The 21969-nt window shown below is 62.4% G+C and overlaps 3 protein-coding genes and 1 pseudogene across 7 annotated transcripts; all 4 read right to left on the bottom strand.

Moving 5' to 3' along the window:
• Positions 1-385: 385 nt before the first annotated feature.
• TSTD1 (thiosulfate sulfurtransferase like domain containing 1) lies at positions 386-1611 on the bottom strand. The gene is made up of 4 exons (XM_016134040.2): positions 1424-1611; positions 1148-1270; positions 637-799; positions 386-553 (listed from the first exon to the last, which is right to left on the bottom strand). The coding sequence occupies exons 1-4, from the start codon at positions 1497-1499 to the stop codon at positions 481-483; spliced, it is 435 nt and encodes a 144-aa protein (XP_015989526.1). The 5' UTR covers positions 1500-1611; the 3' UTR covers positions 386-480.
• Positions 1612-1745: 134 nt separating this feature from the next.
• On the bottom strand, positions 1746-7960 carry USF1 (upstream transcription factor 1). Of its 4 annotated transcripts, none has more exons than XM_016134037.2 (11): positions 7030-7960; positions 5198-5289; positions 4781-4830; positions 4509-4624; positions 4072-4173; positions 3665-3860; positions 3347-3434; positions 3174-3232; positions 2947-3041; positions 2629-2757; positions 1746-2453 (listed from the first exon to the last, which is right to left on the bottom strand). In XM_016134037.2, exons 2-11 carry the CDS (start codon positions 5203-5205, stop codon positions 2364-2366), a joined length of 933 nt encoding a protein of 310 aa, XP_015989523.1. In that variant the 5' UTR covers positions 5206-5289; positions 7030-7960; the 3' UTR covers positions 1746-2363. The 4 variants fall into 4 exon arrangements, with proteins under 4 accessions (XP_015989523.1, XP_015989524.1, XP_036090652.1 ...); XM_016134038.2 differs by lacking the exon at positions 7030-7960 and adding an exon at positions 6396-6729; XM_036234759.1 differs by lacking the exon at positions 7030-7960 and having other exon boundaries at positions 5198-6333.
• Positions 7961-8070: 110 nt separating this feature from the next.
• ARHGAP30 (Rho GTPase activating protein 30) lies at positions 8071-21180 on the bottom strand. 2 transcript variants are annotated; one of them, XM_036234756.1, is made up of 12 exons: positions 20808-21180; positions 16656-16758; positions 15079-15223; positions 14283-14365; positions 14026-14133; positions 13329-13456; positions 12704-12875; positions 12522-12625; positions 12371-12448; positions 11764-12165; positions 10587-10870; positions 8071-10495 (listed from the first exon to the last, which is right to left on the bottom strand). In XM_036234756.1, the coding sequence occupies exons 1-12, from the start codon at positions 20902-20904 to the stop codon at positions 8843-8845; spliced, it is 3357 nt and encodes a 1118-aa protein (XP_036090649.1). In that variant the 5' UTR covers positions 20905-21180; the 3' UTR covers positions 8071-8842. The 2 variants fall into 2 exon arrangements, with proteins under 2 accessions (XP_036090649.1, XP_036090650.1); XM_036234757.1 differs by lacking the exon at positions 16656-16758 and having other exon boundaries at positions 20808-21175.
• On the bottom strand, positions 18031-18148 carry LOC118613191 (annotated as a pseudogene).
• Positions 21181-21969: the final 789 nt, after the last annotated feature.

Here is a 21969-nt window from a genome sequence, read left to right as displayed (position 1 = left end):
TTCTGAAGGACATATAGCCTGTTACAATTCTGCCATTTTTGCACAAAAGCAGCCAGATGATATGGGGCCAGTCTGCTGACCTCGAGTTTAGGGCAGTGGCTCTGGCTCCTGACTACAGATTACAGTCACTTGAGGGGCTCACTAGCGATTGCCCAGGCCCCGCCTCCAGGGCCGCAGATTTCTCTTCTCGAGCTACGAGGGGATTCTGACTTGCATCCTGGACTGAAAACACTTGTTCTAGAAGAACTGTCTCAGGACACAGCTGAAATTTTGGTTTAGTGAGTGGGGGTGGGGTAGTGGATGAACGCTGAAAGGAGAAGGACCCAGGGCTGAACTGAGGTCTAAATTAAGATTAGAACTGTTTTCAATGCACCCGACAAATGTCTCCAGTGCTTTAAGAGCTCTTTATTTGATGCGTTGTGTGCACAGCACTATGAGGCGTTGCCCAGCCCAACACGTCTGCCCAGTCATCACCCTTAGTTAAGTTGGCTCTGGGGGATGGAAGCCCCCTTTCTGGAACCATTCTTTGTAGGCCCCTGCGTAGTTGCGTGCCCTGTGGAAACAGGCATGAGGACAGGGCCGGGCAGGCCGCGCGGTCCCCGCTGCTCCCCAGCCGGCGGCGCGCCTGCCTCGTACCCTCGGTATCCGAGGCTCCGGGCCAGCTGCATGGCCTGCGAGCCCCGCTTGCCCGTCTGACAGAAGAAAATGAGATTCTCCTCCTCCAGCTTCGGCTTCTCGGCGGAGTACGCGGCCCGGAAAGCCGCGGGCTCCATCCGCAGGGCGCTCTCCAGCTCGGACACTGGGGGGACGGGTCGGGAGGGCGGACGGGGAGCCGGCAGGTCGCACCAATCTCCAGGGGGCCCCAACACAACACGAGGTGGCCGCCACCCCCACCCTCAGGACACAGCCCGCCCAGGGGGAGGAGTCAGCAAACCCACGGGGCACCTGGGGCGGCCTCCTGAGCAAGGAGGGCGGTGAGGCCGCCGCGCAGCACGGCGCTCGGGCCCAGAGAAGCGGGGCCGCCCCTGCCCACCTCCGGTCACCCCTCGGGCGGTGAGGGCGGGCTCCGCACCCAGCCCGCCTCCACCCAGCCCCTCCCTGGGGAAGCTGGGGGCCCAGGGCGGACGCTGCCCCCACAACCCCATACTTGGGATGTTGAGCGCCCCGGGGATGGTTCCCTCGGCCACCTCCTCCCGAGACCTCACGTCGATGAGCCGCGCCCGGCCGGCGGCCAGGAGCGAGCGGAGTTCCGGAAGCGACACGGTGGGCGCTGCGGAGGGGCGAGGGTGCCTGGAGGGGCCGGCCCGCCGCGGCGCGCCCCGGGCAGCGCGTGCACCGCAGCCGCGCCCCGTCCCCCCTCCTCCCTCCTCCCGGGGCCACAAGTAGGCAGGGCGCACCCCCCGGCCCCCGGCCCCGCAGGTACCTGCAGCCATGGCGCTCGCCGCGACCACCAGCCACAGGAATGCAGCCCGGCCCGGCCCAGCCCACCGCGCCCGCATCTCCGCCGCCCTCCCGGGAAAGGGAGCCGGAACCGGAAGGGAGGCCCCGCCTCCCGCTGCACCTGTCCACCGTGCCGCTGACTCCCGCCCGCCCCGCCGCCCCAAGAAATCCTTGTTTGCGGGGAGACGCTGCTCGGCCCGGGTAGCAGCCGCCCCTTCAGCGCCAGCCCGACTCTCCCCACTCAGCACACTGCGCCCCTCCGTTCTACCCTGAAGCCCTCAAAAGGAGGAAAAACAGGACGCGACTGGGGCTCTGAACATCGTATCTTAAAAAAAAAGAAAAGGGAAAAAAGAAACTGTCCCCAAGAGGGAGAAGCGCCCCGCCTTCCGTGAGCCCCTGCCTGTGGTCCCCCCAGGCTCCAGAGGTCTGCAGAGGCCTCTCTTCCTGGGGCAGCAGCCTCCGCTCAACGCCCTCCCTCCACTTCTGGCCAAGGCCTGGCCCCAGTGTCCGCAGGGGCACCTCTGAGCTCCAGGGACAGGCTGAGCCACAGGGAGCACCAGAGTCCTGGGGCACCCAGAGCATCGGGGACTTTCTGCGGGTCCTGGAAGCAAGCTCTGGGCCAGCCCCCACTTCCGAGTGTCCAGTCTGCAGCACGGAGACAGCAATCGCACTGTGCGAGGGGCCTGCAAGGACCCAGGGGCTGCGTGGCGGGGGGCTGGGCGAGGCTGTCCGTGCACACGCCCGTGCTTCACACCGCTGCAGGCCGCGCATCGCAGGGCCTCCCGAGACATGCCTCCAAGCCTCCGAACCCCCAGCCTCGTGCCGAAGTGGGCAGTGAAGGAAAGGGGCATGAGGTTAGCCTGCTGCTTCTGGGCGGTGTGCAGTCCTAGGACGGGGCCCTAGGGCCCGAAGCCTTGCAGCGGTTAGTTGCTGTCGTTCTTGATGACCACCTCCACCCCATGGTGCCGGAGCTGGGCTCGCAGCAGCAGGTTCTTGTTCTTAAGATCTTCCACCTGACGGAAGAAGGAGGCAGGCAGGGGCGTGGCAAGGAAGACCGCCACAGCCAGACCCCTGCACTCACCCAGACGCCCCTGGTGAAGGGACAGAGATGAAGACAGAGCACAGAGTCTCAAGCTGGCTCAGCGGCTGCGGGGCCCCAGAGAGCTACAGTGAGGGTGGGAGCCTCACCTGCTGCCGAAGCACATCGTTGTCCAACTGAAGCTGGTCAAGGCCCTGCAGCTCCTCAGACAGCCGGTGGTTGCTCTGCCGAAGCTCCTGGATGTAATCGCAGGCTTTGGACAGGATCCCACCTTTACTCTGCAAGAGAGCGCCAGCAGGATGAGGATGAAGGTGCAAGACGCCCGGCTTGCAGTCACGGCACGAGCACCTTGTCTCCCCTGGAAGAGCCTCAGGAAGAGATGAGAAAACATGCTGTGTGCACCCACTCGCCCACTTCCGGACACCGGAGCCCGCACCCGCGGGCTGCCTGCCCGGCCCCTCCGTGACCTGGCCGGATTTGGTGCTCTCCATGGAGCAGTCGGGGATGATCTTGGACAGCTGCACGATCCAGTTGTTGATCTTGTCTCGGCGGCGGCGCTCCACTGTGGGCCAAAGTGCAGGACACGGGCCTCAGCGAGAACACGCCACCAGCCCCCGGCCTGTCCCCCGCAGACGTCACTGGTGTCCCCAGTCCCACCACACAGCGCCGAGCTTCGCGCCTGGGTCGCACCTACCTTCATTATGCTGAGCCCTGCGCTTCTCATCCCGAGTCGTCCGCGGCGCTTCGGACTTCCTGCCAATGCAGCCCAAGGCAAAATGAGACTGGAGTTCGGGGAGAGGAATCGCACGAGACATGGCGGGGCTGAAGGCCACTTGCGGTCACTGAGAAGACACGCGGGTTACTCACGGCGAGTAGGGGTGAGTCCTGGGGGCGATGGAGCGCTGGCTTCCTCCTTGCAACACTTCTTGTGGCGACATCATCACAAAGAACTGACCTGGGAAGGGATACCGGAGTAGGAACCTCACCAAGCTGAGGCCGAGGCCTCAGGGCCCCCTCTAGAAAGGGCGATCTCCTCCTGCGGGACAGGCGGTGCCGGCCCCATCCTGGCCCAGGTCGTGGTGACGGCCAGGGCACGTGAGCAAAGGCCACTGCCTGCCCGCACGCCTCACCGCCAGCCCGAGCCCCCCCCGCCCCGGCAGCACCCCCCCTCCCCCGGCATCTCACCAGTGCCCGGTGGCGTTGCCTGTCCCAGCAGCGCCTCGGAGCCCTGCGTGGTAACCACGGCCGCTGTGCTCCCCGACGTGGACCCTGCTGCCCCGTCTCCCACGGCAGTGCTGGGGAAGTAGGTATAGTGAGTCTCGGCAGCTGTCCCCTCTGTGTCGACGGCATCGTCACTGGTGAACGCACCCTGGATCACCGCCTGGAAGGGGAGCAAGAGAACGGAGTCTAGGGGCTGTCAGATACGCCGTGAACTACTCTGCAGCTCCCGCCCCTTGAAGGAGAGGAACACCCAAAAAGGGACAGGCTAGTGCCTCGGGACAGGTGGCCCTAGATGACCACCATGCCACTGGTTCCCTTCTTCACCTCACTCTTCGGAGCTCCAGTCCCTTCCCCTGCCCATACCCCTGTACCTGGGTCATGGATTGAGTAGCAGGGTAGCCACTGATGGCACCAGTCCCCTCAGTCTGGCCATCCAGCTGCCCCTCGGACACCTGGATCACCCTGTACATCACCTAGAAGCAGGGAGGAGGAAGGAAGGGGGAAAGAGAGTGTGGGCACGTGCTCCGGCTCCCAGGGCCCCTCACAAAGCTGCTCTTGGATAGGGCCGCAGCAAGCATCCTTCAGAGACGACAGACCCAGCCATTCCCTGTCTCGTTCCCCATACGGAGGTTTCAGCATAGCCCCGCCCCAAGCCAATGTCAACTCCAAACCTCAGACTCCACCCTGCCCCCCAAAAGTCCACATCTTCTCCTCACCCTCTAAGCCAGGCCTCCCTATAACAGGCTCAGTCACCTCCCTCAATCCCAACCCCAGGTAACACCTGTAGCCACCTGGCCCCCTCCCTTACCTGGCCCCCATTCTCAGTTCGGAAGACGTACTTGACGTTGGGGTCAGGGAAGGTGGCAGCTGACTGGATGCTGGCGATAGCCACACTGGTCGGGTCCTCCCCCGTTGCCACTGCACCTGAATCGAAAGGGCAAAGGAGGAGTCTGCATTGCTGCCTTCTCCGTCCCACCTGCACGTCACGCTCCAGGAGAAGTGCAAAGGCGATGGCCTGGGGGGCCGGGGGACGCCGTGATGGGCTCTCGGTTCCAGCTCACTTGTGTCTCTGCCACTCACCTTCCTGGATCTGCACTGTCCCCTCTTCCGTTCCAGCTGCTTTCTGCTGCCTGTTTGTGAAGGGGCACAAGGGGGACTAAGGGAGACGTGAATGGGAAGCTCGCTGGCCCAGCAGCACGTGGCTCCCCAACTCCTTGCAATCCCAGCAGACGCGAGGCGAGGAGAGATTAACTGTTTCCTACGAACACAGGTGCCGAGCTCAGCACGGAATGGGCACAACCCTGTTTCATACCAGGAAGAGCACTGTGCGGCATGCGACACGACTTGCATTTTATAGGCAAGAAACCAAGTCACAGCTAGTAAGTGAGGGAGCTGGGACCTGAGTCTAAATCGCCTGACGACAGAGCCAGCGCTCCCAGCCATTCTGCATTCTCCCGGGCCTCCTCTCCCAGCCAGCCCTACCTCTGCTTCACTCACCCCTTCATCTCTCTGTAACGCCGCACATCCGAGGACCCGGTCTTTCTTTGGAAGTCTTCGTATCCCCTCACTCACAGCCTGAGTGCCAAGTCCTGGTAGAAATCGGGGAGTTTGCAGTGACTAGGAAACGGAACAGCCCTCTATATCTAGACCTTAGGCTCCTTGAAAACACGGGAAGGAACACGACCCAATCGTCTGCAGGTGACAGTCGGCCTCCTCAACTCTGACGCTGAGGACTGGTCTACCAAGACGGAAATGCCACTCTGCAGAGAGTGTTCCTTGCCCTGCGTTCTCTCCTCACTCCTGGTGGACAGGGGACAGTTATGCTGGAAGACTGAGAAGCAGCATGTTTCTGGACGGACTATTAGTAAAGCCATCATGGCCTGCCATGACATGGGGTTTAGGGAGGGCCACGTTCAGAACACCACTGTCAAAATCACTGGGAGTGTTTCCGACGGCAGCTGATGCTTCTTCCAGCTTCTTGGCCACAAACTGTGGCCCAAAGAATTTATGTTCTCAAAACTAGGAAAAGAAGACCTGAAGCCCACCACCACTGGAAAGCCCTCCTGAACCATAAATACCAGGCTTGGCCCTTGGGCCCCATTACAGTGACAAGGCTCTTGTTTTGGGGTTTCCAGATTTATGTCATTTGTCATTAGTTAAAGACCCAAAAGCCCGAATGTATCATCTTCAAGCCCCATCTATTTTATTCACTTAGAACAAGGGAGTTGCTAAAATGTTGCCATGACAACTTCAAATCAACTGAGCCATAGCAAAAAGGGAAAAAAAAAAAAAACAGGTTCTGAAGAGACAATGGGGGAGGAATCCATCCACAAGGTGCCTGTCTGGGACCCTTACACCCCAGCGGGGAACAGGAAAAACAAAGGGTCGAGCAGACGGATCCCCCAGAAGTAAACAGCTACATATTAACCAACACGGCAAAAGCGATAAAATAAATCCCACACGAAAGGGGTAACTTTTGTGTCAATTCTCTATCCCTAGGTCCCCAAACCTTTCGGATCCAAGGAAAATCTTCAGTGGATGAGCCTTGTAAAGCCCAGATCCAAGGAAAGTGTTAAGCAAAAAAAAAAAAAAAAAAAAAAAGGGAACTGAAAGTGAAACTGTCCGGAGGAAGTAACGCTGCGAGAAGATCCCAGTCCCTAAGGGGAAGCGGCGCTGGTGTTTCGGGACCACCTACCTCTCCATCCTCGACCCTGAGTGCGGGGGAAGCGCCCCTCCGCGTTGCTGCGCTGACAGCGGGAGGAGGCGATGGGAGAGAGGGCAGGGCGCAGGAGGCGTCTCCGTGGCCCACGGCTGTCAGCCGGGGACAGCCTCTGAGGACACCGGCACCGGGGCGGGCTACTTATTCAAACCTTAGCCGGGCGTCCGGAAGCGTTTCCTGGGCGTCAGGGGTGCGCGACACGGAACCTGGGCCCGGGCGTGTGGCCTGCACGCTCCGGCGAGGGGGGCCCGGCAGCAGCCGCGCTCGGTCCGCACACAAAGGGAGAACGACCCGCTCCCGCAGGACGGCGGGGACGCGGCGGCTCCCGCAGGCCGCCGGGCGCCCGGCGCGCGCCTCCGCCGGGCCCTGGCCCGCGCCTCGGCCCCGCGGAGCCGGCGGGCGAGGGCGCCGCGCTCGGCGGGCGCGGGAGGGCGGGACGCGCCGGGGGCGCTGGGCCAGTCGGCCCGCCGAGCGTGGGGACGAGCGAGCCCGGCGCAAAACAAAGGCTTCCCCCAGGAATCCCCTGACCCGAGCAACGGGAGCGAAACGAAGGCTGCCCTTCCTCGCCGGCCCACCGCGTCTCCACGCTCCCGCCCGGACTCGCACTCACCGGCCGAGCGCGCCTCAGCCGCCGGTTCGCTCCGACAGCGCCTCCTTCTCCGCACTCGGGCAGCTCCATGCACGGCTGCGCATGCGCGCTCCCACCCCGCGGCCATGTAGGTGAAGGGCGGAAGTGTCGCCTCGACCCTCCCGCCTGCCCGGCCTCTGAGCTGCCCACTTCCGGTCGCCCCATCTTGACGCGAGCCGAAGGTTGCGAATGGGCGGGGTGCGGCTGGGTCCGAGACGGGGCGACTGCCCGCGCTCTCGGAAGAATGATGCTGGAGCCCTGGGCGCTCTGGGCAAGAACGCCGACTTATGCTACCATCTTTCTGCCGGACAGGGCCTTTTCGTTCAGTTCCAGGAAAGGGCACTGGGCCGGCGCGGGTCAAGGGAGGCCCCTCGGTCGAAGGCGCCATCTTTGACAAGGGCCGCCACGGAGGCCATCTTGGACGCGGGCCCTCTGCAGGCGCTTCCTGCTTGGTCCGGACGCGCGTGCTGCTCCGCGTCGGTGTCCCTCGCGCGAAGACCCAGGCTCTCGGTGTGGGAGCGTCTCGGTGGCCGCGCGAGGGCCCTTGCTCCGCGTCCCTCTCAGCACTGCCCACCCCGAGTGGGCTCGGAGCGATGCGGTGTCACGGGGAGAGTCGGACTCCAGCCAGGCAAATGGCGCTGAACGTACCGCTGCCGCTTTCCGCCTCCAGTCCTTTCGCAGGCCTTTTGACCCAAAAAGCCTCAGTTTCCTCAACTACAACGGCAAGACCAGTGCCGACCCGACAGAGTTGTTAGATGGGCTAAAGGAAACCAAGGGCAAAGAGTCCAAGCGCAGAGAACACCTAGCCTTTCCTGGCACACACGAACATTATGTAAATGGCAGTTTCTCTTCCCCATTTCCTGACCGCCGCGAACCCAGCCCTGGTTTCTAGCCGCAGGTCTCCATGACAACCACGGAGGAAAAGCACCCGAACGACAAAAAAAAAAGAGGACGGTTGGCCAAACGCGAAATCAGGATACCGATCACCCAAGACTCTAATAAGAATAATGAAACTCCACACTATTTACATGTGAAAATACAACTTTTATTCCGAGACGTCACTCCTTAGGGGAATGAGACTAGTGGCCCCAGCCGGTCTGCGGAAGCAGCCCTAGGGCCCCAGAGATGCCATTCCCCTTCCCTGAAATAGGAGGAAGTTGTTCCCAAGGCAAAAGGCGAGGCCACAGCAAGACCTCCCTTCCTTAAGGTGACCAGAGGCAGTGGGTGGAGCTGCTGGGAAGGGAGCCAGTCCCTCCAGCAAACATTGAGGTCTTCACAGCGCTTCCTGGACACGTGCCCGTAATCTGGAGCTAAGAGGGTCAGGAGGTACTACAGGCATCCAAGAGCAGAATAAGGATGAGCACTCTAGAAGGGTATGACAAGTTCTGACCCGCCCTGTGCTCCCCACCTCCACCCTGGGGGCTTCCATGAAGAGGAGGTCAAGGCGGCAGAGGAAGGCAGGAACTTGGCTGGAGTTCCCCCTTCAGTCCTCACTTCGAGAAACCTCTACGTTTTCTGCCTACTCCTTGTTCCGTTTGGCCAGTGACTCCACTCCCTAGGAACAGGATCTTGGTGACTTTCTTGGGACTCTCCTGAGGGATAAGTGCTTTGTGTCTGAGCCAAGCTCAGGTAAACCAACCAAGGCAGTTCCTCCCATAGTCACAGAGAAGTCAGAGAGCCAGAGCCTACCGGGTTGGGCACTGCAGCTGCTCAGGCTGCAGAAGACACAGCTAGTTAGGGACCCCAGAGATCTAAGACAACTTACCGTCCCCTTTGCCCAATGCTCTAGTCCTAATCACAGCCCCTCACCTTTCCCAGGATTAGCCTGTGTTTCAAAGGCATACGATCGGCGCTGTGGGGGTATGAGGGGGTGAAGGGGCTGGGGTTCTCTGGGGGGCAGACTAAGCCGACTCCGGGGTCCAGACCCTTCTGATCCTTCAGGTGGGAGCTCCAGGCAGCTGAGGGGCCGAGGATAATGGGTAGGGGTCGTGCTACAGGGGGAGGTTCTGGGGATGAGGCTGTAGTCCTCGCCCCCAGTACAGGTCTGGGTCCGCCGAACTCCCTGGGCCTCAGTTCTCTGGCGGTCCCGGGCCAGAGCCACAGCAGCATCGAAAGAGAGGCTACCCCCATTCCTCCAAGAGGAGCGGGAGGCTCTGGGCCCCCAGGCCCTCTCCCCAGGAGTCCCATCAAGCCGGCCGGGTCTCGGACATGGACTTGCAGGTGCCACATGGATCTTGCTACACATTGTGCTGGGCATCTTGGCAAACTGTGGCTTAGGGGGCACCACTGGCACAGAGCGCACCTGTTGGACCTGAACCAGGGTGGAAGCCAGGCGCATGCCCACACCGCCGGCCACGCCCAGGGGACACAGGCAGGGACTGCAGTCCTCTGGGCTGGGCTGCCCCTCGGGCTCCATCTCCTCTGGCCGAAGTGGCGGTGGAGCTGCCTGCTCTGTCTCAGAGGGCCAGACGTTGCCCTCTTTGGCGCTGTCGGCCTCCAAGGACTCTGCAGATGACCCTTCAGGGAGGAAGCCCTCTTCCAAAGGATCCCCGCCGGCGCCCCGGTCCCCCGCTGCCTCTCCGTCGCCGCTCTCGCGCTCCTTGCGGACCTCCCCGGCGCCGCCTCCGGCTGCTGCTGCTGCCCTTCTGCCGCCTTCACCATCTCCTTGGTCTTCCCTGGCCTCCTGGTCGCCGTCCTCTTGCTGTCCTTTGACTTTATCCTCATCCCCTCTGCCTTCCTCAGCCTCTCGTTCCTGTACAGCTTCGCAGCTCTCCTCCGCGGCGTGGCTTTCCTGGGCCTCGCGCTCGGGGTCCCTCCTGGCCTCTGCCTGTGCTTCCCCCCCTTCCTCGGCCTCGTCCTCTCTCTCAGTCTTGCTTTCGTTCTTGTCTTTACCCTGCTGTCCTCCTGTTTTCTCCACACCTTGAGCTTCTTCCGTACTCTCGTCCTCCTGCTGACCTTTGGCCTCCTCTCCGTTGGCCTCTGTCTCTTCCCCACTTCCTCCTGTCAAACTGACCATCGTCTCTTGGCCTCCCCCAGCCTCCTCTTCATCCTCACCTGCCTCTCCAGCCTCCACCTCACACTCCGGACTCCCCTCAGCTTCCTCCCTGATGTCCCATCTGCCGCCAGGCACGGCCCCCATGGCCTCCCCAGCTGTGCAGCAGGCCTCTGCTCCCTTGGCCTGTGCTCCCTTGGCCTGTCCTGGAGCCTCGTGCCTGCCACACCCTGCCGCCTCTTCCAGACTGCCTGGACCCTCCCAGGCCAGGGGTGTGGCCCCCAGGAGGGGACTGAGGTCATCGTAGGCACTCAGGAAGACTTCCTCCCCACTTTCCTCCTCTGCCTCTGGCCCGGGGCCAGCAGAGTCCAGGGAACAGCAGCTGGGAGCCAGGACAAACTGTGCCTCATCCAGAGACAGGTCATCCAGGGGCGGCTCCACGGAGAATTCCTCCACCTGCAGGCACAGCATATGGCTCAGAACCAGGTGGCCCTGTCTCCCCTCTGGATTCCTTACCACCCCCAAACCCAGCATGGCTTCTCCTTACCTGGGGCCCAACTCCTAGGAGCTCTTCCAGGTAGCCCATCCCGGGGTCATCCTCCCCAGGGGAGAAGGCTGCTCCTGCCGCTCCTGCTGCTCCTGCCGCTCCTGCCTCGGCCACTTCCCGATCCCCCACCCCCACCCACTCAGGCTCTGAGCCGCTTGAGTCCTCCAGGAAGGAGAAGGAGTCCTGCACCTCCTGGGACAGGCAGTCCTCCAGGGCAGGGGCCACGTCTGCCGTGCCTGAGTCGGCCAGGGGACCTGGGGCTGAGCTTGCCTCCGACTTCTCATCTGTTGGAAGAGAGAGTCCCAGGAATACAAAGGTCAAGGCCAGGCCTGACCCTTTCCAGTGTGGGTCTTCCTGGCATTACTGCTGTGTGGGCCCGGCACCGCCAGCAGACACCCCACGTGACCGACCCTCTCAGACCAGTTTACCTGTCGGCTTAGAGGTGCATTTGTTGAGCTCCCAGCACGTGCCAAACACTGTGTGGTTTACAACGTGTTATCATTTTTCCCCACCAAACCGCCCTGTAATATCCCCATTTTACATATGAGGAAACTGAGACTCCAAGAAATTAAACAGTTTGTCCAAGGTCACACAAGTGACACAAAGTTTGAACCCACATCTACTCAACTCCATGACCCACGTCCTTATCCACTGCCCTGTGGCACCTCTCAGCAGTGACACTTCCAGAACTGGAGTCAGAGCAAAGATTAGATCCGAGACCTGCCACCTCCTAACTAAATCACAAATTGCTTAACCTGAGTCTCAGGTGCCACTGCTGTGACATGAGGACGACAATACCTGTGCCATAGGTTATGAGGAAACAAAGTAAGCCAACACTGGCGAAGTCCTCAGGACGGCGTGTGATGCATGACAAACCCTCAGTCTCAGCCGTTAGTGTTAACGTCGTGACAATTATCACTGTTCTGTTACGTGTCCCCCTTGTGTGTAGCAGTCTCTGCTGTGTACGTCTGACTCAGACCCCACCCTTGGGTACCTGAGAGATCTCTCCATAGACTTCACACGAGTTGATAACATTCCTGGATTCCCCCAACCTTGAACCGGGGAGGCAGCTGAAGGTAGCCACCCAAAGCCCGGGGGCCTCCTCCCTCCCCGGCATTAGAGCTTCAGCCAAGAGTTCCAGCCGCCTCTGCCCTCCTTGGAAGTCCCGGGTCCTTACCTGAGGGGCCAGGGCCAAGGCCCGGGCCAGGGCCAGGGCCAGAGGCAGGGCTCGGCCTGGGCTGTAGGGCGGGACATTCGAGGCCACGGGTGAGCCTGGCCAAGGAGACGTTAGAGATGATGTTTGGGGGCACGTTGAGGATAGAGGTGATGTGTAGGGGCAGGTTGACATTGTAAGGGTCTGAGATGTGGACGCCAGCACAGCGCTCGGCACGGCTGCTGCCCGCAGCTCGGACGGCTGACCGCCCAGCTCGGGGGGTGCCTGGCTCTGAGTTCGTGCTGCCCAGGGCCTCTGCTTCAGGCTGCGGTTCACCCTCTGCTGCCTCCACGGAATCATTCTCCAAGCTCTCAGAAAGCGGTAGGCTTGGCCGGGGGCTGCTAGGTCCCACCAGCCCCTCTGGCCCTGTGGAGGAGAGGGAGGCAGGGAACAGTCTCAGCTACAAGGGACCTGGACACCTCGGGCATGCTCCGGAGAGGGCCCTCTGCTTCCTCGAGGCTTAGAATCCTGAAAGGCACTGGGCTCAGCTTCCCTGGGCCAGCACAGCAGACTCGCCACAGCTGGTCAGCAGTCACCCCACCTACACATACCGAGGAACACCCGCGCTCACCGTCATTGGCCCCGGCCGCAGCACTCAGCGAGTCCATGCTCTTGGCCGGGCGCAGCACCCCCTTGTCAGATTTGTCCTCTGCAAGACAGGGACATGATAGAGCCAGGGCCTGGCACACCACGACAGAGGCCCCCACATCTCCCAGACTTACCCCTGTCCTCAGGCCCCCGTGGGAGTTTACGCTTGGTCTCATGGCCAGAGCGACCCAGATTGAAGATTGATCTCCACTTCCTGACCTTCAAAGACCCTTTCCTCCTGCAGGGAATGGAGAAGTCACTGGGGCTGGGGCCGGTGGTCCGTGCAGGGGAGGAGGGCCCAGGAAGAAGGCCTTACTTGTGCTCTGCGATCTCGATGATGGTGTGGTAGGGCCGGATCTGCGGGGGGCCGTCTCCAGCCTGCAGGACACTAGGCAGGTGGTAGGGCAGGGACCTGGGCATCAGGTCCTCAGGGCTGCCCAGCGCCCGGGGCCCCGGAAGAGAGCGCCATCCAACATCCCCATCAGCAGCTGGGGAATCAGCCAACAGCAGAGAAGAGAGGGCTCAGGCACCCAGGTCCTCACCGCGCGGCCGGTCCACCCGCTGCCAGGCTAGGACTGTGCCCAGAGGCCCCTGACCTGGCTCCTCGAGAGGGAGCGCGTCTTCAGCGACAGGGAGGGCCAGGGCATGCCAGGACACTGGCCTGGTGGGCCGGGGGAGGGACTGAGCAGCCACTAGCCTTGAGAGCCAGGACGGCAATTAAGAGGCCAGGTTCTGCCCCGGACTGAGAGCAGAAGAGGCCTGCCCGAGTCCCGACTGCCAGCATGTCCCCCTGTGGCCATTAGCAACACCTCCCTTGGAGACTCAGTTTTCTCATCTGCACAACGGGGAGAGCGAACGGGATGATTTTTGAGGCCCCGTGTAACTCTGACATGACACCCCAGACTGAGAGCAGTGACGTGGGGGGCGGGGAGGACACTAACCAGAGAGGGCGGCACCCCCGAAGAGCCGGTCCACGTGCGTGAGGATGAACTCCACGACGATGGACTGCACGCGCACCTCCATGAAGGCCGCCGTCCCGTTGAAGCCTGAGGCCTCGATGTCCTTAGACCTGTGGCGACGCGGACTGATGCGCCCCAGCCCCGCCAGCTTCTCCACCCGCGGTGTCCCAAAGAGCCCTTGCGCCTTGCCCTGCGTGCCCGTAACCCCGCCTCCACCTGCAAACTGCGGCGCAGGACTTCCTCCCGGAGCCCTGCGCAGACGCCGCCTAGAATCAGCTCTGCTGCCTGCGCCCACCAGGGGCTTGTTTGCAGTGGACGTGAGCATTTCTCCTAGTCTGCTGTGCACTGCAGGGAACGGCGTGCTGGCCAGTTCTCCAACAGACTGTAAGACACTTGCTCGACAGTCACTGGACAGGGGCCAGTCCTCCTCTGGCTGGGGGCCCCATGGGTCAGCATGAGGAAACACAGAGGCGCTGCCCTCAGGGACTTCCCTCAAGCTCCAGAAGGGGCGGAAAGGGTGAGCACGTCCCACTTGGTGTAACCCTGTACCTCTGGTTTCTCCCCGGGCTCCGTGAGATCCCCCCTCACCTCCCCTACCCCTCCAGGGCACCCGTACAGCCGCACCCCTCCCGGAGCCACCCCCGGGGCCAGGCTCTGGGGGGCCCCTGCTCACACGCACCTCAGCAGGTTGGGGGCCCAGACGATGGCCAGGTTGCGGGCATGCATGTTGGTCTGTGCGCTGAGCGAGGCCATGTGCACCAAGTGGCGCATCAGGAACTCCAGGGTCCTGCAGAAAGGGCAGCACGGGGCAGAGGTCACTCAGAGGTCACACGGGGCAAGAGTAGGGCTGGGGCCTGGGAGCTGGGAGAGAAGGCCCCTGGCGGAGGGGGAGCCTGGGCTGTGGGAGGTCGGGGCTGGTGGGGGGGGCCTGCATACCTGTAGTTCGGCACAGGCAGTTCTCGAAGCACCTCCAGAATCTTGACCAAGCGCTCAGGCTCCAGCTGCACTGCCACGGCCTCCTGGTGGGGCCCGAGGGGCAGCACTCAGCTCCCTGGCACCGCCCTTGCTCACGCCCCAGAGCTCAAGCCAGACTCAGGGGTCCCGTCCCTGACCTGGAGCCGCCAGCGGAAAATGTGGGGCCCACAAGGCGTCATGCCACGTGATCCCCCTGTGACCCTGAGCAGCTCACTGCCCCTCTCTGCCTGGGAGTCCTCCGTCGGTGGCGCTCTGGTCCTGGGACACATCAGTGCCCAGACCCCGTGGGTGCCCAGGGGCCGGGCCATGGAGTTATTCCAGGGTGTCAGGAAGGCCCGCACCCGCCAGTTAGTGGGTGTGGGCGGGATGGCGCCACTGCCGTTCGGGGGTCTCCACACAGGGGTGCGCTCTACGGAGGGCGGCGCATCCTCTGAGTGTGGACTCGGGCAGCGCTTCTGCCGTGGCCTCCCTCAGAGGGCGCGGGCGCACGCTCGGGAAGTTCGGGCCTCTGAGAAGGTGCTCCTGCTCTACCAAGTCAGCTCCAAGGCCTTCCAGCCCCCAGCTCCCACCTGCTGTGTGTGGTCTGCAGCCTTAGGGAAAGGAGGGGACAAGGGGGAGGCCGGGGAGGGCCCTGGGAGCGGCACGAGGAGACTGTAATACCGTCTCCGTCTTTCAGGATCGCTAAGCCTCTGTCGGGCACTGCCTGGCTGCACCTGGGCTGACAACACCCTGTCCTCCACCCTGGCCCCCGACGCACAGCGAACTTGTCGTAGAGCCGGTAGGTGAGCAGGGGGTCCGGCAGCTCCCTGAAGTAGGCCTTGCACAAGGAGGACACGCAGTGAATGTCCTGCAGGTAGACGTCCCGCCGTAGGTCTGGCTTCCGCTCTGCTTCGAACTCCTGCCTGGAGGGCGTGGGGGGGCGGGCAGAGTGGTCAGGGTGGGAGCTCGGGGGGCCTGGGGAGAGCTGGGGGCGTGTCTCCATGGGGAAGCGAGTCTCAGTCATGTGAGTGGCTGTGCGGGGTCAGGTGGATGTGCAGCTGGACAGGGCCCGAGGCCGGGAAGTAGCCACAGGTGTGCGCAGCGATGCAGGGGCCGGCCGGGGTCAGTACAAGCGGGGGCTGAGCCCGGCTGTGTTTCGGGTGTCTGTAAAGATGGGCCAGTGTAACCCCCAGGAGGAAACGTAAGTGTGAATCTTCATGACCTTGGGTTAGGCGACAGTTTCTTAGCTATGACACCAAAGGCACAGGCAACCAAAGGAAAAATACAGTGAACAACAAAACTACAAACTTGTGTGTGTCACAGGACACTATCGAGAAAGTGAAGACAACTCACAGGATGGGAGAAAGTATTTGAGAGTTACAGATTTGGTAAGCATTTAATGTCTGGAATACGAAGAATGATTACAATTCAAGAGAGACAAAGAACCCAATTAAAAAACAGACAAAGGATTTGAATAGACATTTTTCCAAAGGAAACCTACAAATGGCCAATAAGCATTACCAGGGAAATGACAATATAGATGAAATATGTCACTGCATACCCCCGGGGTGGCTATAATAAAACAGACGCCCAGTGACAAGTGCTGGCAGGATGTGGGGGACCCTCACACGGTGCTGGTGGGCATGTAAATGAGGAAACAGCTGTGGAGAACGGTCCAGCAGTTCCTTTACACGTTCAACACAGAGTTGCACGTGTGTGATTGGCACCTCCACTCCGACACACTCTCTTGTGAATCAAAAGCGCGTGTCCACACAGGGCTCAGACGTGCATGCGTGTGGCCCTGTTCTTCACAGGAGCCCAAAGCAACGCAGCCATGAACTGGCGAGTGGAAACTGAATGTGGAGAAGCCTTGCGATGGGGCGTCTCAGCCAGAGACAGAAACGGAGCACCGCCGCCGCCTGCGCGACAGGCGCGAACCTGGAAAGCGCCTCGCGAGGGGCACAGCGCGCCAGGCGCAGCCGCAGGGCCGGCCTGCACGCCGCGTCCAGCGGGCCAGCGCTGCCAGGCCTGGGCAGGCGGGACGCCGGCCCGGGCGGCTCCTGGGGACAGTGGTGAGGGTTGCACACCCTGTGAAGCGCTACCGAGTTGTACATCTTTACACGGTGAATTTTATGGTGTGAGAGTCATGTCTAAATTTTTAAAAGCTGGGTGGGTGTGTGGGGGAGTGCAGGTGTGTGAGTTTGCGTGTGTGCGTGCACGCGCACGCGCGCTAGCCTGGGGGTGTAGGAGACGCTGGAACCCCTCCGTGACAGCACCCAGCATCTAGGGCCCCTGCACCCCACTTCCCCTCCGCCTCCGGCGCCCCCGCAGCCCTCCCCGCACTGCCCCGCTCACCGGAGCTTCTGGATGTTGGAGGAGACGCCTGAGAGGCGGTAGATGCCGTCCACCACTCCATGCTCCTCCACGAACTCCGCGCAGGCCTGCAGCACCTGGGGCACTGGGGGCGCGCAGGGCGGAGGGAGCCGTCAGAAGGTCCGCGCGTCCGCGAGATGGGCGCGTCGGGGGAGGGGGGAGGGGAGAGTGGGGGCAGAGCCCACGGAATGAAAACTCGCCTGAAAGATTCGTGCAGGCCGTCGGCTCCTGCCAGCCAAGCCCTCTGCCGCCTCTGCCCACCGGGCCCTGAGCCTCAGCGCAAACGCCACTCGCCCCGGCGAGGGGCCTCGCTGCCTCTCTATGCTGCCTGTTCCCCTGAGCCCGTTCTGCCTTCTGGAACTGACATTTCTTTCTCTATAATTACTTGTTGCTACTCTCAAATTTTTAAAGGGGCAGCAGCAATCCGAGTGGAAGGGGACTCGGGATGCAAACTGGCCTTGAAAGTGCATTTACATGACACTCTACACAAAAGATGGGAACGTTAGCTGTCCCACCCAGAATGGAACGGGCGATGGGGCCGACTGTGAAGCACCCCCTCCGGGAACTAGTTTCGTCATGGGAAGGCGCACAAAATAGTGACTGACCTCCAGACAGGTCAAGTCGGGAGAGAAGGCCCTATGTGCCAGGCACTGTCATTAAATGCTCTAGCCCCCACTTTGCAGACAGGAAGACAGGGTCAAAGGAGCAACGAGTGACCAGTACCGACCAGCAGACCCAGGATTCAGTTCCGAGAGCTTGAAGAGCTGCGCTTCGTCCCCCTGCCCTGGGCCCTCCTCGGCTACTGCACTGTCAGCTCCATAAGCACGAGATCAAAGTCCACCCCTCCCGACATTCCTCGTCGTCTGACACAGTGTCTCACGTGTGGGAAACCCTCAGAAACCACAGGCCGAAGCCCCACAGGCCGCATGGTGATTTCTAAAGCACTCGTCTGCTTTAAATCTTTGCTGTACGTACAACCTGCTCCACTCCAGTCTTATTGCTCACCTTACAGATACAGAATAAAACATAAACTCTTCAGCATGGTACAGAAGACCCTTCGGAAACTGGTTCCAAGGCACCATTCCAGCCTCAGCTCTGGCCAGTCCTCCAACAAACCCTCCACTCCAGCCCTTTGCTGCTCAACGAGAGAGGCTTGTACCCTCACTCACACGAGTCCCTTGCCTGGACACGCGCCGCCTTGATGGCCGGCGATCTCCTATGCATTCCTGAAGACGTTCCTCAACCGCCACCTCCAGCTCTGAAGCATTTGCTCTCATCTGCATTAGAGCTCCCAGTCCTCCGTATCTATAATACAGCCCCACTGCCCTTCGTTCTGATTAGTTGTTGTTTTTTCTCATACCTACAGCACCCGGTCCTCCTAGGTGGTCTCCCATCCAAGTACTACCAGGCCCAACCCTGCTGAGCTTCCGAGGTCGGCCGGGATCGGGCGTGTTCAGGGTGGCGTGGCCGTAGGTTGATTGGTTTCTGTTGTACCTACGCCTTTGGACAAGTAGTAGCATCCTCCCCAGCACACAGCGCAGTGCAGAAACAGAGCATGTGCTCGACAAGGGGTTGTCACATGACTCGATGAATGAAGCAGCCAGCTACGAGCAGTGGGGACGCCTCTCGGAGACGTGGAATGTTGCCTAAGACGAGCCGTTGAGCCCGACAAACTGTGGCTCCCAAGGCCGTCCTCTCAGGTGTCGGTGGCAGAAAACAGCTGTGCTGCCCCTGAGCCACCTGCTGTCCTTTCCTGATGGGCTCGACGAGTCTCGCTCCTAACTGCGCTCACCCTGCTTCAGCCACCGGGCGCTCAGAGCCCGCGCCCAGGACCCACAGAGAACCAGGCGACATGCTTTTCTGGGTCCCGATCTTACCCTTCCTCCTGTTTCCCCTTCAACCCAAGTCCTTTGGTCGTCTTCTGTCTCTTTTTGTAAAGCTTTGGGTTTGGAAAGTCATCCATCCCAAGTTCTTTGTGGAATTAAGGAAGATAGAAATACAGAATGAAGGGAATAAATCCCTCAGTCACTATTTTAAACCCTCTTGTGAGCTGGTGTCCACGCCCTTGCCCTCCTGGACCCCAGAGCCAGGACCCGGGTGAGACAGGAAAGGTGTCGAGGGCAAGAGAGGCAAAGGAGCAGGCCGCCCAGGGCCGCGCGGGCGCCGGGGTGAGGGCACCCCAGTCACCTCTCGCCGCACCTTCGTCCTCGCCCCAAGTGCACCATCCGGGCCCATTGGCAGGGGTCCCCTGACCTCAGGCCTCAGCACGGAGTGCAGAGAGGGGGTGACCCTCCTTGTCCGAGCTGCTGCCCCACTCATGGTGCCTAATGCTACAGCAACCCCGACTCGAAAGTGGTCTGCTGTTACCCGAACCCCAGGTCCTTCTCACATGAACTGCAACCAAGCTACGTAGGTCTTCCTCATCCTGTCCTCTGTGGATTCTGAACTCCAGAGAAGGCCCTTACCGAAGGCATTCAAGAGCCTGGGGGGTCAGAGCCACTGAGGAAATGGATGGAGGAGAAGGGGGCAGGCGAGGGGCTAGAGGTCAGAGGCGGGGTCGGAGACACAGGTGAGAGACAGGCAGATGAGGGCGGCGCCTGTAGCCTGGGGACCCGGAGAGTCAGAAATCCGACCACCATATCAAAAAAGGTGAAGGTTAGGCAAAGGAAGGACACACGTGTGGGGCTTGCAGACGGAAGCCAGACGCCGGGGCAGAGAGGGGGCGAAGGTGCTGGATGGAGCGGGGCCGCGCGGGCGGGGAGAGCGGGCGCCGGGCCGGAGGGGGCCTGGAGCCGGCCTCCGCTGGCAAGGACTTTCATGCCTGCTGGGCCTTGGGCTAGAGAGACGCCATCAGCAGCCTGCCCGCCCTCCCATCTCCACCTGGCCACGCCCGGAGCAGCTGGGGCAGGGCAGAGGACTGTTGTTGCCGCTCTGTCACCCTTGGGCTCCGGCGAGGCTCCCCTAGGGCCGGCAGGCGCTCCTGTCCCCTCTGGGGTGCGCCTGGGCCAGGGCCCGGCAGCCAGGTGTCCGCCCTTTCCAGAGCACATGCCCCACACGTGGGGGATGCAGACGGGGGCCAGGAAGGGCGGCCGGGAAGGGCGCCGCCGGGACGAAGAGGCCGCACTGGGCTCGCAGGGGACTGGGAGAAGAGCATCGGTCCGGCTGGAGCACGCGCCTGTGGCCCAGGTCTTCACTCCCAAGCCGGGTCGCCCTGTGCGGAGAGCCCGGCTCTGCCCAGTGAGAAGAAAAAGGCATCAAGACGTCGCTTCAGCTACTCAGGGTGCCTCCCTGGGCCCCGGGCTTTCCCTAAGGGAGGCCAGGAGGGGCGGGGCCTCTGGGGGAGGAGAAAAGGGGAAGAAGGTGTCTGGGGATGCGGGGCCAGCTGCGAGCAGGAAATGAGACGGAGCCACCATCACCTCCTGCTACTGCTGTGCGCAGGGGAGGACAGAGAGGAAACGGCCCCGCGGGGCGGGGCGGGTGGGGGAGGGGGCCTGCCCTGCCCTGGGAGGGGCCCGGCGAGCCACAAACAAGCCCCGGGTGCCCAGGACACCCGTGTTCAATTTCAAATCAAAGCAAGACACGTTAGAGTGGCCGCTCCATGCCAGGCTCAGATGGCCAACGATGTCCCTGATTTGCAAGCCCAGGGTGGACACCGGGCCAGCTCCGCAGTCGCCCTCGGCCTCCTCTGCCCCCCCACGCCATCCGCACACCAGGCCTCCAGCCGCCTCTTACTCCCGGGCGCCCCCGATTCGGCGGCTTCTCCCCTGGCCCTCCATCCACGTCGAACCTGCCTCCCCTCGGAAGGAGAGGGAGAGCGGGGGAGTGGGGAGGGCTGTCCCCACCCCACGGTGGCTTCCGCAGAGGAGCCAAGCCCGCCGCCTGGCCCCGGGCACTCTCCTCCAGGCAGGAGACCTTGTCGGCCCTTCCGCCACCCTCAGACCGTCTGGGGCCGTGCCCCGTCCCCTTCCGTTCAGGGCCAGGCACGTCCATCGCCCATCTGCCAGCCACCCCGGCCCTGTCCCATCAGCCTCCCCGTCCCCAGGCAGTCGCTCAGGAGCGGCCCTGCCCTCGCTCCCCAGCCGCCAGCCCCACCACGAGCCCCCGCCAGTGCTCCTGCCGCGGCCTGGCCCTTACCCTCCTGGCCCGAGTGCAGCAGGTGCTCCTGCAGGTCGCACCCGAACACCCGCTCCTTCGAGCAGCCCTTCTTCTTTCCTTTCTGCCGGGACTTCATGGCTGGGGCCGCGGGGCTCTGGCCCAGCCTCCGACCCCTGAGTCCTTCGCCCTACCAGTGCCCCATGGGATCCCAAGCTGGCCTCCGGGCCCGGCCCGGCCCCAGGGTGGAGGGGGCCCTGGAAGTAGGCAGCGGCTCCTGCCTCTGGAGCCCTGGCCACACGGAAGTGGCCGTGGAAGAGGAAGCTGCCAGGACCCTGGCAAGAAGCTGCGTCTCGTGGCCCGAACTGGCACTCGCCCTGCTCGCCCCACTCAGCCCTGGGCGGGGGGGGGCAGGAAGCTGTGCAGCTCCTCAAACCTGCTTCCTGTTAGAGCATCTTTGCAACCACAGGGGCTGGGGTGGGGGAGGCAGCAACACAGCCTCACCCCTTGCTGCGACTTAGCTCATTGGCCAAGGGGAGGTGATGTCAGGGCCCTGGGGTGGCCGCTGGTCTGGGGTGTGAGCTGCCTCCCGCCCCGGAGACCAGGACGCTGGGGTCCGGGGTAGAGCCCTAACCCCGCCCCGGGAGCAGGCAGCACTCACAGGGACGAGGCCTCTGCCTGGCCTGGCCTGACACCCCAGCTGAGCCACAGGCCTTCACAGAGTCTCCGTTTGCATTCGCACGAAAGCTGGGAGAGTGGACGAGGGCGGCGGTCCCCAACCTCTGTGGCCCCAGGCACCGGGGCTCCCGCGAGAATCTAGTTCCTGAGGAGCTTTGGCGATGCTGGCGCTGGGAGCGGCTGCGGATACAGAGGAAGCTTCGCTCACTCACCCGCCGCTCGCCTGCTGTGCGGCCCGGTTCCTAACAGGCCACAGACCAGCACTGGTCGGTGGCCGGGATGGGGGGACCCGTGGGCTAGACAGTGTTCAGGCACTGCCCACGCTCACGCTGTGGGGCTCGTTCGAGGCTGTTCCGCATCTGTGACATGTGCACGCTGCCACCTGCCTCCAGGCTGGAGGTGCAGAGACGCCATTGCCGCGCAGGGTTCCCGGCACCGCAGACCGCGGGCGGCCGGTCCCAAAGGGGCCCTGGGCTCCACCGTGCCCCTGCGGACTCGGGGTGGCTGCCAGTGCTGTGGGGATTGC

The sequence above is a fragment of the Rousettus aegyptiacus genome, unplaced genomic scaffold (genome assembly GCF_014176215.1).
Source record: "Rousettus aegyptiacus isolate mRouAeg1 unplaced genomic scaffold, mRouAeg1.p scaffold_m13_p_17, whole genome shotgun sequence".
Lineage (NCBI taxonomy): Eukaryota > Metazoa > Chordata > Mammalia > Chiroptera > Pteropodidae > Rousettus > Rousettus aegyptiacus.
This window is presented reverse-complemented; position numbering and strand designations above follow the sequence as displayed.

What these genes read in the sequence shown, in the direction of transcription:
- TSTD1 (XM_016134040.2), bottom strand. Translation starts at nt 1,499, where the DNA reads ATGCGGGCGCGGTGGGCTGGGCCGGGCCGGGCTGCATTCCTGTGGCTG. An exon ending in CGGGGCGCTCAACATCCCAA is followed by an intron (nt 800 to 1,147) that starts GTATGGGGTTGT and finishes CCGTCCCCCCAG; the next exon opens with TGTCCGAGCTGGAGAGCGCC. An exon ending in CGGAGCCTCGGATACCGAGG is followed by an intron (nt 554 to 636) that starts GTACGAGGCAGG and finishes CTGTTTCCACAG; the next exon opens with GGCACGCAACTACGCAGGGG.
- USF1 (XM_016134037.2), bottom strand. An exon ending in CAGGGCTCAGCATAATGAAG is followed by an intron (nt 3,042 to 3,173) that starts GTAGGTGCGACC and finishes TTTGGCCCACAG; the next exon opens with TGGAGCGCCGCCGCCGAGAC. An exon ending in ACGATGTGCTTCGGCAGCAG is followed by an intron (nt 2,454 to 2,628) that starts GTGAGGCTCCCA and finishes TTCTTCCGTCAG; the next exon opens with GTGGAAGATCTTAAGAACAA.
- ARHGAP30 (XM_036234756.1), bottom strand. Translation starts at nt 20,904, where the DNA reads ATGAAGTCCCGGCAGAAAGGAAAGAAGAAGGGCTGCTCGAAGGAGCGG. An exon ending in CTGCCTGTGCCGAACTACAG is followed by an intron (nt 14,134 to 14,282) that starts GTATGCAGGCCC and finishes CCCTTTCTGCAG; the next exon opens with GACCCTGGAGTTCCTGATGC. An exon ending in CGGGGGTGCCGCCCTCTCTG is followed by an intron (nt 12,876 to 13,328) that starts GTTAGTGTCCTC and finishes CTGATTCCCCAG; the next exon opens with CTGCTGATGGGGATGTTGGA.